Source organism: Natrix helvetica (assembly GCF_964273705.1).
Source record: "Natrix helvetica genome assembly, chromosome: 1".
In the NCBI taxonomy this organism is placed as follows: domain Eukaryota; kingdom Metazoa; phylum Chordata; class Lepidosauria; order Squamata; family Natricidae; genus Natrix; species Natrix helvetica.
Genome location: NC_138548.1, coordinates 193,787,102 through 193,805,560, shown reverse-complemented (window position 1 = coordinate 193,805,560; position 18,459 = coordinate 193,787,102). Strand labels below are relative to the sequence as shown.

Here is an 18,459-nt window from a genome sequence, read left to right as displayed (position 1 = left end):
CATTATCATCAAGTCCATCCACTTTGCTGCTGGTTGTTCTTTACTTTTCTTTCCACTTTCCCAGCATTAAAGCCTTTTCCAGAGAGTTGGGTCTTCACATACTGTGTCTGAAATAGAATAATTTATGGTCATTTATGCCTTAAGTGAGAACTTTTTATTGATTTGTTCAATGATCCATTTGCTGATTTTCTTGGCTGTCCACAATATTCTCAGAAGTCTTCTCTAACACCAAAGTTGAAAGAAATCACAGTACTCTTTCTATCCTGCTTCTTTAAAGCCTTTAAAGATATAAAAATAAATGACTTAAAATATGCAGACAGTGTGCTGGTGGCAGAAAGGGGGTCATGACCCAGGCTCATAACTCAGATTCTAAATCTGAAGAAGCTGCTCCTGCTGAACCTGAACCTGCTGGAATGTCAGCTTCAGAAGACACCAAGCCAGGAGTCCCACCAGGCTGATAAAAAACAGACACCACCTGGACAGCAGGACTCATAGAACAAGGTAAAAAAAGTCGGATTCCGTGTTGTGCTTTTTGTATGGATTACCCCAAAGGGCTAACATCTACCGAGATCTCAGATCTTGATTCATCTTCTAGGGCAGTGTTTCTCAACGGTTGAGAAGCAGTGTTCTAGGGAATTAAAGACGGGTCAGCACTTGGCGCTAGGATAGAAGATCGTCAAGAGATTCCCCGGCAATAAATTGAATGAGGAAGCAAAGCCGCAGGGTTGTGGTCCCTGTCACTGAGCAAGTCAGTTCTAAGGCGCCTTGACAACAACAAGCTTTCCTACTGTTCTTTTCCGAACAAACCACCGAGTAGCTACGATTTTTCACCTCCTCTGCAATTTACAGCAGGCGGCTGGTTGCACTCAAATGGCCCTCCTGCCTCTTCTCATAAGCGCAGCTGCCTGGGCATCGGCAAACGCCACCACACGCCTTCCGCCACCCCCGCCCGACGCCTGCTGAGCGATACGCCTTCGATTTCTGCCCGGGGTTTACTGCCGCCGCCGAAAAGTGGGAAGGGTGGGGCTAAGGCACATGATTTTCTTCTCCGTGGGGAAGTAAGTACTGTACAGTATTGCTGGCTCAGCTTTTGGCAAGCTCGCTCGCCGTCGTCTCCTTCCCTTTCACCTGGAGCGAGGCGGAGAAGCGAGGCGGCGCGTTCGGTCGGCTGTTTGAGTCCAGTCCCCATTGTCCCGCTTGGGTGGCTGCACCACCTGAGTAGTACGTCCTCCGGAGCATCCGAAAAAGCTTATTACGGTCAAGTGAGTCAGCCTAGTAACAGGCGAGGCGAAAAGGAGCAGATCCCTCGGCAGGCGGGGGGCATCGCGCCCCAGGAAGTTGAGTCAGAGAAAGGTCCGCAAGCGGAGGGAAGAGCTCGCCTTCGCGGATTGCAGAGCGCCGGGCGAGCGCCGTGTGTGTGCTCGCTCCCTTCTCTATGATTTCGTTCAGTGTCTTCCGCCCCGGAGAGCTTTAAAGCTGGGAGGAAAGACTCCCTGCCTGGGATTATGGCTCGGCCTTCCTGACGCCCTTCAGGAGCGTTGGGTTTCAGCTCCCATTTCCCATAATTATGCTGTGCAGGGAATGTGGGCGTTGCAGTCTAAGATAAGTGGAGACCATCAGATTGGGTTAGGTTGATTTAATTTCTCCGCGTTACTCCTTGGACTAGAATGAGATGCACGGAGATGCAAGTCTCTTTTTGGTTAGTCCGATTGAGGGTTGCCTGTTGATTTTTCCTCTTTTGAGTTTTCTGTGCCATGGCTGTCGTCCTAATCTGAGTCTGAGTTATTGGGGGAAGAAGTAATAATTGCACGTTAACGAAAGATGCATTGTTCACGTGACTAGAGAGGCAACACGTGGGCGGTGCCCACATGGATTGGTACAGTGAGTGATGGTAAACCGACCAATTCTCCGTTGTGCAAATCCAGCATATGTGGTTGCTTTATGCTTCAGTGTGAATGTGTGCTTTGAACACAGTTGTAAGTAGAGAGCTCCAGGGACAATGAAAGACAAAATAATTTGTATTTCAAGATTATAAACTCCATTTGCTAAGTGGGGAAGTGAAAATAAGTGGGAAGGAAATGTAAGAGAACCGACTATTGAGCTAGGCTTATTGGAAAGGGGAAAATATGGTACATTGAACAATAAGCCACTTTTCCTTCCCTTAAAGAATATTTGGTTAGAAAACTGCCTTCAGTTAAATAAAAAAGGGGAATCTCATGAGTGTACTTAACAGATATGTTAGGATAATGGTAGAAGTGGTAACTGTCCTGACTTTCATTTTTAGCCATGCTTGTACATCCTTTGCAGGGATTCTGCAGAATCCTGATGCTGCTCATTCTGGCACTGTCTTTGGCTCTCTCGTACAATGTTGCGTATGGGAGCATTTCCTGCTATGATGACTCCGGGAAGCCTGTGGACTGGTATGTGTCTATTTTACCTGGCTTTATCTTTTGTTTTCTCAAAAAAGATCCCTTTCCTGCCATTCATCAAAGTCTCTAAAACAATTTACAAGAAGTGAACTAAGTTCTTCCCCTCTCCCTTTCCCTCCTTGGCCTTCCAGTTTTGTTGGCAGTTTGTAGGCTTTACCCCAACTCCTTCCCTGCAACCATCCATGAACAAGAGGTGTATTTGAAATGCCTTCTGCAAGAGATGCAAGCAGTACACTCTATCCTGGCTGCCTTTTAGTCAGAAATTGCATTTATTTATTGTATTTATCAACAATCACACTCTACATGGACTCTTGGTGGTGTACAATTAAGACAGAAGTACATATAATGAAACAATAATCCTTAAAACTATCCAAATTGTTCATAAATTACTACAAACAAAATTCCTAATGGATGTATTGATGACTGTACCCTATGGAACATCTTCCCTCTTAAGGTTTTTCTAAAGGTCAGAAGTGATTTCAATCATTTGGATTTCTGGCAGAAGATTGGTCTGTAGCATAGGTGCCACTGCTGGGAAGCATCCTATTTCTCAGTGAAGCTATCTTTGAAATCCTGTGAGTCTCACCACTTCCCTAGATTGCCTCAGGAATTTGCATCCCTAATATGCTATATCTCAGGGCTGTTAAATTCACGGGCCATTGGCCGGCTGTGTCACACATTGGCTATGCCCACGCCCAATTTAGTGAAGGGGAAAAAAAGCTATGATACGTCACGTGACCCCACGGTGCCCGCCGCTGCAAGTTTGACACCCCTGCTCTAGCTCATTTCCTTTCAGTTTGTAACTCTTAATCCTACAAAGAAGTCATATTGCCTACTTCAGTGGAAATTAAATACAGAGTTTTCTCATCCATGGCTGGTTGCGATTTCTGAAGGCCTGTTTTACAGGTTTATTGTTTACAAGCTGCCAAAGTCCCATCACAGCTCCCCAGTAGAAGGCATGCGGTACATGTATCAAGATGGACATACCCAGGGCTGGGTGCAAGGCAGAAGCTTGATGAACAGTACTGAGGGAGCTGTAGGCAGAACACTGAATCAGCTGTACCTGGAGGCAGCAAACAGGCAGGTGAGTCTGCAGAAAGAGCAGTTTCTCACGGTTCCAAATTAAAAATCATGGTCATGGGGTAACGTGGCTCTCACTGGAAAGACTCGATTTCTACTGACCAAGATTTCCCTTGAATCACACCAGTGACTACTTGTCCATCGCAAGTAGGTCCATCTGACCAGGAAAGGGATTGGATGCTAAACCGTGGTAAAGGCCACAGTAGCTGTGGCTGGTGTCAGGCTGCCATAGGTCCTCTAACTTTTTTAGACTCTGGAACTTGTTAGTTTAAAAAAATCCCAGAACCTCTGGTCAAGATGTAAAACAATATGTCAAGTCATGAACATAAATGCCTCTTGGAGGGAAGGGTTTGAAATGTCACCTAATAACTCTCCCCTTAAAAAAAATGGCTGTGGATACCTAAAGCATTCAAGTGAATCTTTTTTTGCCATTAATCTCTCATGAAGCTGTTCAAATTCTGTTTGGAAAACCCTGCTCTACCTGTGTTTTATTTTCCCCCCAGAGGGAGGAAGAGATGGCCTATGTCCTGTACAACGATGAGCCTCCAAAGGAGAATTTCTCTGGTTCTAAGGGTCATACAAAAGGTAGTGCCCTTGCATCAAATATATTGAAAGAAATAGGCTAGCTGTGACCTGCAGTCTTGGATTTTTCTCCAGTTTAGTCTCTGGTGAAGCAGACAAGTCACCCAGTATTGCAACTCTGGGACTTTAAGACAGCTGGACAAGGGTTGACTGCTTCCTTGGGTTTTTCCCCCCTCAGGGGTCATCCTCCTGGACAGAACTCAAGGATTCTGGCTTGTTCACAGCACACCTCGGTTTCCTCCCAGACTGGATGAGAAGGCGTATGCATGGCCCTATACTGCCCTGACTTACGGACAGAGCTTTCTGTGTGTCACCTACTCCTATAGCCAGTTCAAAGCCATAGGTAAGTATGAGGGTTGGGGAATGTTAGGATGTTTAAAAACTTCATGCTGAACATCAAAACCTTGCAATTATTTCAGGGCATTTGGCTAGGAAGTGCTAAAATGTCTTTCCCAAACTAAAATCATCTTGAATTTGTGGCTTGTACAGGAGAATGAATGGATTATGAAGATGTAGATAGGATAATCAAGGCAGCAGAACTATTACCATGGAAACAAAGGGAAGAGGAATGTCATGCTCCTAAGAAGCATAACTTCTAAAACTATTGTTCAAGAGCCACAAAAATTTGTGAGGAAAAATTCCAGACAAACAATTTGACACTAGCTTCCCTGAAATGCATGTGTCAATATACCAGCCAGTCATTCAACTATGCTATGCCAAGCCTTCCCACAAAAATGGAAGGACAGTCTGTCCCTTGTCCCCACAAAGGAATAGCATATGCACAAGCAGGAGACCATCACTAAGTAGCACCATCTCTCAACATGATCCCATTTCAAGAAGCACACTATTCCTATGGATAAATTGAGGCAGATTCTACACAAGGTAGTGCTATATTCCTAACTTCCCACATTAGTAGCTATATTCAGCTGCTCCAAATCCCAAAATTCTGGATTGCAGTTTGTTTTTTTAAAAGTCCCTGTCTCCTTGCCTTCTTCCCTTCCTAACAGTCAACAAGTTTCCTTGGAAAGCCAGTCAGTTAATAGTGTTTATTTTTTTAGCTTCATTACAGAGACAAGCGTGATGAGAATGGGGATATGGCAAGATGTTGCCAGCCCAGTTTTGGCATCCTCTTGTAAGCCAGGTGAAGGAAGTGCTGGTCAATTTTGGCAAATGAAGAAAGCAAAGGGTCTTTCTGAGACTGGAGAATGTAGATCCCAGCAGGACAGAAATATCCTTCACTGTTCTCAGACCAGAGGTGTCAAAATGTTTTTCCCCCCTGGCAGGATGATAATGTGCTCCCAACCAACGAATCTAATACTGTACACCGTATTTCTGCCTTAGGAAATCAGCTGCTCTTCACGGAGCCCCATGTCTACGATTACCAAGTGCCAGGGACCTTTGCCCGGGATCTGCCTGCCTTGTTGAATGCTTCTGAGGGAGAACATGTTCAGGAGGAGCCATGGAACTCCCAGATGACACTGACATCAAAAGGGGGCAAGGAATTTGTCAGCTTTGCAAAATTCCGTTTCTTTGATGATGGTAAGTAATGATAGGGGGTGGTAAGTCTTGGTAGTGTAGAAAGCAGTGGAGTTACTAGAGGGAGTAAGGGAATGTGGCCACTGAGTTACATCAAAACTTGCTATTATTTCAACTCCCCAGATCTGTACTCTGGCTGGTTGGCCCAGGCTCTTGCTACTGATCTCTATGTTGAGTTCTGGCTCAAGTCTCAAGGGGTTTTGGCGTCCAACTGCTCTGGACAGTACAGAGTCTACAATGTGGAGAAACTGGCGTTTCAGGACCCAGCTACCACCTTCTTTTCCACATCGGACCATTCCAAGTGGTGTGTTGGAATAGAGAGTGACTCGGGATGGGCCTGTGTTGGAGACATGAACCGTAATCATGCAGAGGAACATCGTGGGGGTGGTACCATCTGTTGCCGTGATGTCACAATTTGGAAAAGCTTTCACTCCTTGGTACAGAACTATACCAATTGTGATACAACAGGATCTGGACTCTAATTGGCTAAGAGCGTCTGTTATTAAGGGAGCAGAATTCATTTAATTGGGAAAGAGGACTAGGGATGATTCAAAAGAATAATAGTGCCCCTGCCTGTCTTCTTCACAGCATATTAACTCCCTACATAGCATAACGCAGTGAGTTGTGCTGTTGCTTTGATCTCCTTATTTTTCAGAAAGTTAATTTCCAGCAATGGTTCCTTTGTGTTCTGGACTGCTTCCATCACTATTTTTTTCCTGTTACATGGTAACATTTCCAAGGGGTTACATGAGCTATATGGGAAAATACAGAAGGAAATTCTTTTCCTGAAATAAAAATGTATATGGTGTTTATTTTGTATAATTTCCCAAAATCTGAGTATTCCAAGGAAAATATTTTTAAGTAGCAAATTCTATGTGTGTGAGAGAAATAGGCTGATCTGAGGTTAAGCCTCTCTGCCCCCTTCTAACGGGAATGCCTTTAACAAGGCCACTGTAGCCTGTTTAAATATAGCATCTCTTAAACCACAGCAACCACAAACTTAGTAACTTCCACATGTGTATCATAATTCTGTATATTTACAGGATGCATGTTCTATTCAGTTCTATTCAAGTAACTCAATTTGAAATGGAGTGACTTGGTCTCCTCCCTCGTTATTCTTGGCTAGCCCATGAATATAGTTTCATCACCCAGCAGGTCAGGGAAGATGATCTCCCACCAACATAGAGGTGGATAAAAGAAGCAGAGTCTTTCAGAATGAGAAACAAATACCAGAGACAAAATAAATAAAAGCTAAAATGCTTTTAAAATGTGTTTTGATGTTTTCATCTTTAAATTATTTATCTGTTTTACAAAAACAGGCCTGGTCAAAATCTCTCGTGTAATCTGAAATGGTAAGATATTGCAACCTGGGCTGCAATCTCCTTTGAATAATGCTACAGATGAAAAGCCAGATGGGAATTTAGGAACTTCTGGACAATTATTCTAAGCAGGCCACAATCATAGGTGTCATAGTCAAGAAGAGACTGGACAGCCACTTGTCTGAAATGATACAGGGTCTCCTGCTGGAGCAGAGAGTTGGACTAGAAAACCTCCACAGTTCCTTCCAACTCTGATATTCTATATTCTCTGAATGGATCAGAATATATCAGACCTTACTGAGCTGATGGGAGGGGCTTTCCAGGTGTTACCGTAAAAGAGAAGCACATTTAACAAATGCAGCACGATGATGGTGGGGTGTGTTTGTTTTGCTTAATTTATTACTGTTTGAAATCCAGTGACACTGACACAGTTACTCCTGCCACCCTCTCCTTGCTTTGGGGTTGGGGGGGAGCAGCTGGCTGTTTGACCTGTTTCATAAAATACAGTACTAGGAAGTGGACTGCTTACACACATGCACCCACAGGTTAAAACTACAGTGATTCAATACTGCAACTGAAAATAGTACTGCCATAATAAAAAAAAATCAAGTGTTCCCCCAGTCATAATCTTTTTTAAAAAACAGTTAATGCTGTTACAAACGCTACTGATGTGAGGACAAGGCAAGACACAAATAAGTCCTACATCTTCACTGCAGTATAAATATGGAAGAATTTATACAGTTTACCCACATCCAATACTACTTTTCTTGCTACCCGTTGCAGCTAAAGGACTAGAGCACCTCTGCTTTGGAAAAACTGATGCCTGAGGTCTCCATCACGGAATGTCACCTATTCATCTTCTGTGCCACTTCCTGAGCGATCCTAGGAGAGAGGAAGAAAATGCTTTTTAGTTGTACCTTAATGTATCAGGTATCTTCCTGACTGTCCTGGAATGTAGTAGCCAGGCAAAAAAGCAGTAATCATCCAGGAAGCCTCATGGATGAACTGAGGTCTAAAATGTTTACTCATTGTACCATGTAGCTTTTTAAAAAGGAGACCTTTTTGTGTTTCCTTTCCGCTTATTTAAGTGGAAAAGGCCCTTTTCTTTCTTTCTTTGGCCATCTCTCTCCAACAAAAACATTCCTCCTGGGATCACTGATGACCCTTGGGGGAAAAGCTATTGTTTTACCTACCTCTTCTTGCTCTTCCTCACTATCATCATCACTAACTACAGGTTTAGCTCGGGACCCACGGCTGGTGCGTCTGCGGCCTTTCATTCGGTCTGGTACTTTTTCTTTTCTGCCCAGTTTAATCTTCACTTTGACAGAACGGGCTGGGAAGAAGAAAAGACAGAGTGAGACTGAAAAAGTGGCTATGAGATTATATTCCTGTGCCGTTATGAATTGTGACTGAAACAGGTTTGAAATCTGTCCTGATTTTCATAGGCACATTACACGAGAAATAAGACACAATTCTACTTATGTACTTCCAAATGCTTCAATAATCTGTTTCACTGTATTCCTAAACCTAACAACCTAGCTTGTTTTATGAAATAACCATGCCAAAAACTCTTTCTCTCCTATGAAAAAACCAATCAGCCTTTTACGTACACATAAGGATGGTGCAAAAGGGACAGAATGAGGCTTTCCTACAAGCTCTGAATCCTAATTCTGTCAAATGTCAGCTTTTCCTGATGGCTCTAATTTCAGATACTTTTTCATCTGTCCATCATAATTTTCATACTTTTTCCTTATTGGTCTGGCTATCTCCAAAACCCCAAAAGGATAACAGGTGGATGTGCGGTCAGAAATACCAAGAACATGGAACACCATATCCAGCTCTGAGATTCAAAAAAGGCAGCGACAAATTAGAGCAAGTTCATAAAAAGGCCACTAAGATATAAAATTTTTAAAACCAAGCCCTATGAAAAATGGATATCTTTAGTTTAAAGAAATATGATTTAAGGGAAGATACAATAGCCACCTTCTTGTCTGCTGAGCCACAGGAAAGAATGAAGACCAATAAGTTAAAATTACAAGAAATGAGATTTGGGGCAAATATCAGGAGGAAGCTCCTGATTACAAACTCTCTGCTATTAAAAAAGGAAATGCCACAGGAAATGAGTTCTTCATGGAGGACTGAAGGTTGGATGGGCACCTGTTAGAGATTCTCTTCTAGATCTAGCCCCGAGTAGGGGATTGAATGACTTCTAAGAAGGTATCTTCCAACTCTGCTATTCTATCACTGAAGTTGAAAAGTATCCCAGGGATCCTTCTGTATTGCTACCAGGAAAATGCCACAGGTGTGTTCATGAAGTTTTGGGGAGTTCAACTGGAAGAAGCCATTTATATTTTTTTCTGAAACCTTTACACACTTGTTTTCCAAAGAAAATAATGCAGAATAAAAAAACACCACTTACATTCTGATTCAGATCCTTCCTCTTCTCCCTCTTCTTCCTCTTCACTCTCTTCTCCCTCACTGTCGTCTTCTTTTTCAATTTTTTGCCTCACACTAGTGAAGACAGACTGTAATACAATGGAGTCTTCATAAATCTGCAAGAAACCATAGAAGGAAGATGCAGAAATCATGATTGATCTAATCCTTTCATTCCACTGGGCTAAGTTCTATATTTATTCTCAGTCCACCCTTAGTTGGTTTTGTTTAAAAAAACAGAGTCATTATTAATCTTACTGGGGATTTACACAACACTTTGGAGTGTCTACTGCTCCTATCTTGCTGTAATCTTCCAACAATCTTGTGTTCCATTCTGAAATTGGGAAGAAGAATGGAAAAAAGTGGCTGCCCTAAGACCATTTACTCAATTGATAGCTTTACATTTGAAACGGCATCAGATACATATTACAGGTAAATTGAAGGGAGTTTCTAAAGCTTGGTTATGGATGTGAGAGATAATAGAAGAGAGCTTTCAGAGCTTTATAAACTTCATTATCTCCTGATAATTCTTACCCATTATTTAAGACTAATGATTTGTCATACCTCTGCAAAGGAATTCTTGCTTTGTATATTCTGCCCATAACCATGGTATTACAAAACTACAGGCAGTCCTCAACTTACGACCACAGCTGATTCCAAATTTTATGTTAAGTGAAGAATTTGTTAAGTGAATTTTGCCCCATTTTATGACTCTTCTTGCATATTTGTTAAGTGAATTGCTGCAGTTGTTAAATTTGTAGCACCATTTTTAAGAGAATCTGGCTTCCCATTGACTTTGCTTATCAGTAGGGATCATATGACCTTGGGACACTGCAACTGTCATAAATGTGGATCAAGCGCCTGAATGTAAATCACGTGATCCTGGGAATGCTACAATGGCCATAAGTGTGAAAAATGTTCATAAGTCACTTTTGTAACTTCAAACGGTCACTAACGATCTGCTGAGTAAGTCAAATACTATCTGTACTGAACCCATTTGCTAGAGAACATTCTCTAGCTGCAGGGTGATGTCTTACCAGTGATCCTTCAAGATTGAAAGTCTGAGCATTCTGACATAGAAGCATGACATCCTTCTCCAAATCGTTCAGGCTGCGATATTTGTGATTCCGGATGCGCTCCTGAAAGTGAAAAGGGGGGGGGGGGGCAGATGAGAAACAAAACAATGTTTTACTGAACAAAAGATTTGAATTCCTGCCTACATTCTCTTGTCATCATCAGAGTGAGATGATGCCCCTAGCTGTATGCATCTTTCAGAAATCGAGGGGGGGAAAAAGGAGCAATTCTTAAAGCTGAAAGGGATAGTATCCTCAACAATTTTTTTAAATTCACAAGTATGGATTCTGTAGGACATCTGTGCTGTTAATTCACTTAGAAGACATGTAGAAACAACAGCCATTGTACAATTATGTTCAAATATACTATATATATATATATATATATAGTGTGTATATATATATATGTGTGTGTGTGTGTGTGTGTGTGTTTTACAACCCCTGGTATCAGCACAAATACAACACACACACACATATTACACAATATTTCAATAGTACTGATTTTATGGAAGTAGTGACTGAAACTCTGATTGTGGAACAAATGAACATTCACAACTGGATGAGCAAGATGGCTATTTGATGTTTGGCCCCTTAAAAGGCCTCAAGGGAAATCACTAATTGTGCCACTCAATTGATGATTAGGTGGATCTTTAGTAATTCACATTATTCCCTTTGTCCTGTAACTAGTTTGAAGGCCTCAGATGAAGTAATGCTATCTTAGAAAGGTAAAATGCAAATGGATCTAACATGCTCATGAATCTTTTTGTTGTTAAAGGGCATTTTGAAATTTCTACATTAATTTATCTAAACAAGCGAAAAAGATTCATTGGAAGTTTTAAAAAGGTTACCTTCACTAACTTAGAATGGCTTCAATCAGTAAATCAGAGATACTACAAGCTACCACAAAGGCTTCCACTATCCTGTTCAGGAAACCAGCATGCTGTTACATCCTTTGAATGCATACACTTTAATGCATTAAAATATATTAAGAACTATTTAAGACATACTCTATAACACAGCTTAAACAAGTACAATACAATATTGGTGGCTAATATCTCCATGTTTCAAATGGGCTATATACCTTACTAAAGTTATAGTTATGTGCAACACAAGCCACTTAGCTTTATCAGAAAGTGTTCTTGGAAATAATGCAGAATGATGGGCATCCCACAGTTAGAAATTGCAGAGGCACATGTTAATTACGTTGCACTGGGAAATCAGCGCACTACCCTTGTAGCTGTTAAACTACAAGGCTCAGCCTGTTCTTCTAAACATGGGAACAAAAGGTAGGCATGTGATCTTGTCAGGAAACTGCAGTGGGTTGTTTTTTCATCACGTGACCAATGTCAAGTCAGTCTTCTCAACCTGACTAGATACCATCTCGTGAGTGGGAATGGGAAATGGAATCTGCTGTGGTTATAGGCCACTCTGCTTTCTCTCAGGTTTGCTGCCTCACATGAGGCGAAACTACCCGATTTGATTCAAATCCGTGGTGCTGCATCCTGCTTAAGACGGGCAACAGACCTATTTTGCCGTTCCTGTTACCAAGAGCCACTTTGGTATTAAAGTGTTGAAGTAACAACTTTCTAGGCCCGCCTTAGGCATGGAAGGCAGAGCTAGGTGACTTTGGGTCAATCCTTTTCTCAACCCAATCTACCTTAAAAGTGGTTGTAGGTATGAGCATTCTGTATGTTGCCTTGAGTTGCACAAATAAAGACGTGATATGCGTAAATCAAGTAAGGAAATAAACAAACATTGGGGCCATCTTTGAATTAGAGAAAGACAAACAACTCCTAAGGTACCTTTATCTTCTTGAAATCTACTGGTTTGCGAATGAGTTCATAATATTCTGGAAGCTCTTTTCGAGAAGGCAGTTGAATGAAGACTTCACTAAGCTGACGTCCACTGCTGCTACAAGAGAAGGTGAAGGAAAACATCTAAAACATGGCGTGTCTTTCCCAGAGCAGGTCAGTTCAGAGGCATCTACCCTGACTGTCATGGACTGAGAAGTGAAGTGAAATATGAAGACCGTTTTAATTTATATACTAATGGCTGATATGCTGGATTAGTAGCTAAGGAGGAGCGAAGAAAGAGCCTATTTTACCTGCAGGATTAATGTGTATTTGTTAATATGAAGCTCAGCAAATCAATTTTTATTTATACAATGTGTAGAAAAAATTAAATCTTAACCCACTTCAAGCTGCGAATCTGATGAAAATAGTTTTCTCTTGCTAGTTCATGTCATTTTTTTTGTTTTTAAAAAAACGTTGATTGAAAAATGCAATTTACCCCCCTGCTTCCTTCAATACTTTAATTTCACTGGGATTATGGTTGGAGAGAGAAAATGTGGTATCTTATCCTGGCATGCTATCTTCCTACTGAAAACTGCTCTCCTCCCCCAGAATTAAAGTTTAATCATACAAATATTGTCTGATGTGGCTCGGAAGCTTTACATTAGCTGAGGAACCTGAAACCTTGGCATGTAATGAATAAATCCTTTCAAAACAGAGGAGAGCAACAATGATGAATCAGACCAGAGAAACAATATTGGTTAAAACCAAGTTTTGGTTCACAATAGAGGAGAGGGAACTGAACTATTTGTCATAGGTTTGTCAAGACTGAAACTTAACAGTTTTAAGTACAATTAGGCAACAATTAGGTTTACTATAATGGTTAATTCAGAGCTGTGAGGCTCTGGCAGGGAGCAGTTTCAGAAGAATGGATCTATGTTAGCCTTTTCTAATATGATGCCCTCCAGATATACTGGGGATATACTGGGACATCAAACTGGCTAGGAATTCTGGAAGTTCCAATTCAGTGGAAAGTGGCAGAAGATTCATGCAGGGGATGGAATAATGCTTTGTGAATGAAGAATGCTTTGTGAATTGTGAATGCTTTGCTGCTACCATTCCTGACTCTGAAAAATTGAGCTTTTGTTCTCATAAGGCAGGGGGTGTAGTGGCTCAGTGGTTAAAGACACTGAACTTATCAGCTGGAAAGCTGACAGACAGTTCGAGACCCGAATGCCACACTATGGGGTGAGCTCCCATTCCTGTCCACCTAGCAGTTCAAAAGCACGCAAATGCAAGTAGATAAATGGGTACCACTTCAATGGGGAGGTAACAGCATACTGTGCGCCTCGGTATATAGTCATGGTAGCCACATGACCACAGAAATATCTTTGGAGAATACTGGCTCCCTCTGCTAAGAAACGGAGATAAGCACCAGCCCCTAGAATCAGACATGACCGGACAGGGGAAACCTTTACCGTTTCTCATAAAGCAACCAATATATTGGTTCACTCTTCCAACATGACACTCACACTCACTTCACACCACTCCATTCTAGTTTTTCACTTCTCAACAATCTCTCTCTCTCTCTCTCTCTCTGACATGTAGAGATTGGCCCTTGACTTACAACAGTTCATTTAATGAGCGTTTGAAGTTATAACACCACTGAAAATAATGGCTTATGACCATTTTCCACGCTTAGAACCACTGCAGCATCCCCATGGGTCATATGACCAAAATTCAAACGCTTGGCAACTAACTCACATTTGTGATGGTTGCAGTGGCCTGGGGTCCCATGATCATCTTTTGCCACCTTCTGACAAGCAAGGTCAATGGAGAATCCAGATTCACGTAACAATTGGGCTACCAACTGCAGTGATTCACTTAACAACGGTGGCAGGAAAGGTCATAAAATGAGAAAAAATTAACTGGTCTCACTTAGCAACAGGGATTTTGGGCTCAATTGTGATCATAGGTCAAGGACCATCCGTGGTCTCGGTTTTTCACATATATGCCAGTATTTTCACCTCATGCTGGATTCCCCTTCAAAATCCAGAGACAGCAGAAACAATAAATATTTAGATACTTCCAAACAAGCCTCTGTCCAGAGGAGAAATACTGATGGCTGAGGATATGAAATGTAAAATTATATAGGAGAAATATCCCTTCTTTCGGTTACCTGTCTTTATACTTAATCACGGCATCAACGATCTTCTTCATTTTCTTAGTGAGATTGGGTGGATTCGGAGAGAGCTTCTCAGCAGGGGGCCGGCCGCGCTTTTTCTGCTTTTTGCTGTCATCGTCTTTGTCCCGGCTACGAGTGCTGGTGGTCGGGGTGGAGGAACTGACATCCACATCTCTCTTGCGCTTGCGGGAGGATTTCTTCTGACGCACCTCCTCTTCGATCTCCTCCAGGGTACCCTCTTCTATGGCCTACAGATAAGAGCAGCAGTCAGTCAGCCAGGTACAATGAAAAGCAAGTGGGACAACAGCACACCATGAAATGACTGAACGTGAAGACTCACACACAGCCGAGCCACCTAAGCACAGTGAGGGATGGGATGTCTACATGGGCTGCTTCCCCAAAGGCATCACTTCCCAGCGTAGTCAGTTATGGATCATGGAAGGCTGCAACACTAAAAGGTGGGAAGGAAAGCTAGTTCTCTTACCTACAAGCTTTTCTTCTCATGTTAAACAGGGCCAACAGGCAGAAGACTCTGTAGAAACCATGCAGAGCAGGTTGTGGGGATGCCCCTTCCTGCCAGTTCTGTTGCAATTTCTTCCAAAGCAGCAAGGAGACCTGAGGCTACTAACCACCCGTTAGCCATAAATTTTTATGCTTCAGATTGCACAGTAAGAGAGGAAAAGAAGTAAGTTGACTGAAGGCCATGTATAACAGAAGTAGGAAAACTCAGAAGTAAAACTACCCATCTTTCATTTTTATCATCGTACATGGCTACAGGATTTCACTTACTCAATAGTCAGAGCAAAGGAACCTAGAGTTGAAACTGCGACAGTTCTGTAACGTCAGCAAATCATGGAAAGTCTTTACGTGGAGAATGGCCTGCCAACATGGTTCTACTTTGTTCATCATTTGTTCCTTACATGACATTTAAAGCAAACAGAGTTTCTGACCTCAAATAGCTTTGCAGGACCTCTTATTATGAGATGTACCTTATGAAAAAGAATGAAATCAAGGAGACCATTCTTTAATATAGCAATAAAAATCAGCTCCTTAAAATTCTTAACTGGGGGCAACAAAACTTCTAAGAGCCTGGAAGAAGGAAGCACTTAATCCCAGCATTATTTTATACTACCTACACTTTTTCTTTGAAATAATTGTTTGGTTCCTATTCTATCCATCATCTGCTAGTTCAGACCAGAACAGAAAACTGGTTAATTAACCCATAGGGAATTATGGCATATGAAAATTGATGTGGGAAAAGGAATTATAGTTTAATTAATTAAGATATATACATGCAAACAGGTCCAATAATTGTTCACTCCATTTTGAACATCTGGGTTTTAAACTCAAGGCTCATTCAATTTATGACTGAAACCTCACTTTTTAATGAATAGGTGACAGCTTTGATCTCCTGATCTTGGACAATGGGATATATTATAGGGTTCCTCAAGACCCATATTTCTTTTTGCCCAAGGCTAGGAGAGAATCATTGGTAGACAAATATATAATATTAGTCTCAATATATTAATGAGCTATTCTTGGCAGCTTCAAACAAGGGAAGCAATCTATTTAATTATGCTATTGTTTGGAGGGATCAAAAAGAACAGAAATGGAAATTATAGCCTGAAATTCCAGGGTCTCTTTTCATTACATCTAGCATCAGCCACCCTCCCTGCAACTAGGCAACACACATGTACAATCATGGGGTGTTTTCTGACCTAGAAAAAACTAGTCCCACCCCTTGGCTCAGCCAAAGCCTCCTCCAGAGAAAGGAGGATGGGATGTAATTAACCAAGGAACTATGAACTATTGTAGCTTCCATTTTCTCCTGGTGTCTCTTTGTCTATTAGTGTGCAATTTGTGGATATCTGGAAAAGTTGTAAGATGTGAAATACTGCTGGTGCCATTGGCTATGCTGTCCTAGCATGATTATTAAATCTCTTCCTATAGGCTGAAGTAAAACGTAAACAGGCTGGAGCCACTTTGGAATCTTGAGAGGTGTTCTGTACATTTTGATTGTATACTCCCGAGGATGCTGCCTGGGCCTGCAGAAGGTGTCATATAGTTTTAAAGGCTCCAGGTATATAAGGCTAACAGAAAACCAATAAAAATTGCTGGGGACTTAACATATATTATCTGTGGGACAGGACTAGAGCCTCCTTCCTCATGACTGTCACATAACAAAAGCTTGCCTCTGTTTTGAAGCAGAACTAATTTCACTTGCAAGTCTCTATTGTTGATGAGGCAGCCTGGTTCCTTCTTGATATTTTTGATTAATAGCTGGCCTCTCCAATGGCAAAAACGTGTAGAAAGTGTAGTCTGAAACCCAAAGGGCACCAAATTGTGTCCATTTGGGAACACAGCCTTCCTTCTCTTTGAATTCATAGCTCAGCTATTCAGAGTTGCTGAATACTTTTGCAAGCAGGAATTCTCAGGGCTAAAAGAAAAGGAAAAGCCATAATGGAGGTTTAGACCATGTAATTCATATAGTGTATAAAAGGTACATAGGTAAGGGAGCTATCATTCTGTTAGCAAGGCCCTTGCTAGAGATGACTGCCATCACTGAATTTGCTTGGTGGAGCCTTCTTGCAACACCCCATTCAAATGTTTGAACCCCCTTTTGCCAGCCGCCATTTGCCAAATTGCAGAGAGAAGCCAAGGCTCTTGATTTAACATGGTGTGGACCTTCACTGGTACACGAAGCAGAACTGGAGAAAGAGAAATTTAGGCACACAGTTCCATTATATAATAAACCAAGTCTGAATAATTTTCCTCCTACAAAATGATTAGCTTCCTATTTTCTGTTATGGCAATTGTTGTTATCCTCCCAGCAAAACCTATGTAATGATTCAATGCAGTTATGGGAAATGCTTTTGTTCCTCTTAGCTACAGCTCTTACTAGCTGTTCTTTTGTTAGAGGAAAGCCACAATGTTACTCAAAGATTTACAGTTCCCCTAATTTCTTTAACAGTTTTACTGATTTGTGGAAAGTGTCTTGTTTCTTTTTTAAAAAACCTTTTATTAGTTTACATAGTGTGTTTCCCTGAAAATATGACCTGCCCTGAAAACAAGCCCTAGCCTGATTTTCACACCTGTACCTAATATAATCCCTACCCCCAAAATAAACCCTCGTAAAGCCCCACCCACTATCTGCTTGTACGAGGTGGGATGAGATGCATGCATAAAAATCAAGGTAGGGCAGTTGTGGGGGTGTGAGGGGTGGAGCTGCCCCATGTGCTACGCACCCGCTGATCTTAGGACCGCTGCAGCCAGGCCTCCCATGCCCCAACACCTATTGCACCACTACTTAACTTCTTCTGCGGGCACTTGTGGCTCATTGTGCCGGTGCCGCCGTTTGTGGCAGGTCACCATGAGGCTTGGTGTGCTGGTGCTGCCACTTGTGGCAGAATGCCATGTGGCATGTCATGCCAGTGCTACCGCTTGTGTGCACAACACACCTATACAAGTGGCAACACTGGCATGATGAGTCATGCGTCATCTGACCGCAAGTGGCCGCAGAAGAAGTTGGGCAGCAGCGCAACATGTGTCAAGGCGTGGGAGGCCCAGCTGCGGTGTTCCTAAGGTAAGCGGGTAAGACATCCCTTGAAAATAAATAAGACCTGGTGCTTATTTTGGGGCCAAAAGAAAATAAGACTGGGTCTTATTTTTGGGGAAATACAGTAGCATAATAATAGCATCTGATTTTTATATCTAACTTGCCTACCTTTGTGCAATTTTTAGATTTAAAAAATGAACACATTAGATCCACCCAAAAATAACAAGGAGATCTGCAATTAAAAAATTAGAGGCAAAAACCTTGTTTGGCAGGTCATTCTTGTTTTTACTTTATGTTTCTGTGGTAAAGTGTTGATCGCCATTCCCCTTGGCTAAAACATTTTACTTTTTGACATATCTTTGTGTAGAAGTAAAAAAGGCTAGGCTATCTTTCTCCCTGCCACCCTCAAACATGGCATAAAACAGAAAACTTGGTCTTACCTTCTTTGTTTCTACTTGTTTGATAGGTAGCAGTCC

At 41.8% G+C, this 18,459-nt stretch overlaps 2 protein-coding genes across 9 annotated transcripts in view; one reads left to right on the top strand and one right to left on the bottom strand.

Annotated features, from left to right (window-relative positions):
• Positions 1-1,109: 1,109 nt before the first annotated feature.
• DNASE2 (deoxyribonuclease 2, lysosomal) lies at positions 1,110-6,435 on the top strand. 2 transcript variants are annotated; one of them, XM_081947288.1, is made up of 7 exons: positions 1,110-1,262; positions 2,308-2,420; positions 3,336-3,513; positions 4,013-4,094; positions 4,270-4,434; positions 5,433-5,630; positions 5,751-6,435. In XM_081947288.1, exons 2-7 carry the CDS (start codon positions 2,326-2,328, stop codon positions 6,107-6,109), a joined length of 1,077 nt encoding a protein of 358 aa, XP_081803414.1. In that variant the 5' UTR covers positions 1,110-1,262; positions 2,308-2,325; the 3' UTR covers positions 6,110-6,435. The 2 variants fall into 2 exon arrangements, with proteins under 2 accessions (XP_081803414.1, XP_081803413.1); XM_081947287.1 differs by lacking the exon at positions 1,110-1,262 and adding an exon at positions 1,276-1,699.
• An 888-nt stretch (positions 6,436-7,323) lies between these two features.
• SMARCA4 (SWI/SNF related BAF chromatin remodeling complex subunit ATPase 4) overlaps positions 7,324-18,459 on the bottom strand; it is a 61,645-nt gene continuing 50,509 nt past the window's right edge. For 4 of the 7 annotated variants that reach the window (XM_081946957.1, XM_081946960.1, XM_081946955.1 and 1 more), the window contains 6 exons: positions 14,422-14,675; positions 12,255-12,363; positions 10,417-10,518; positions 9,366-9,498; positions 8,140-8,279; positions 7,324-7,828 (listed from right to left, as the gene is read on the bottom strand). In XM_081946957.1, coding sequence (XP_081803083.1) covers positions 7,796-7,828; positions 8,140-8,279; positions 9,366-9,498; positions 10,417-10,518; positions 12,255-12,363; positions 14,422-14,675 — 771 coding nt within the window. In that variant the 3' untranslated portion in view covers positions 7,324-7,795. The remainder of the gene's footprint in view (positions 7,829-8,139; positions 8,280-9,365; positions 9,499-10,416; positions 10,519-12,254; positions 12,364-14,421; positions 14,676-18,459) is intronic. The other 3 variants (XM_081946961.1, XM_081946956.1, XM_081946959.1) reach the window with 1 other exon arrangement.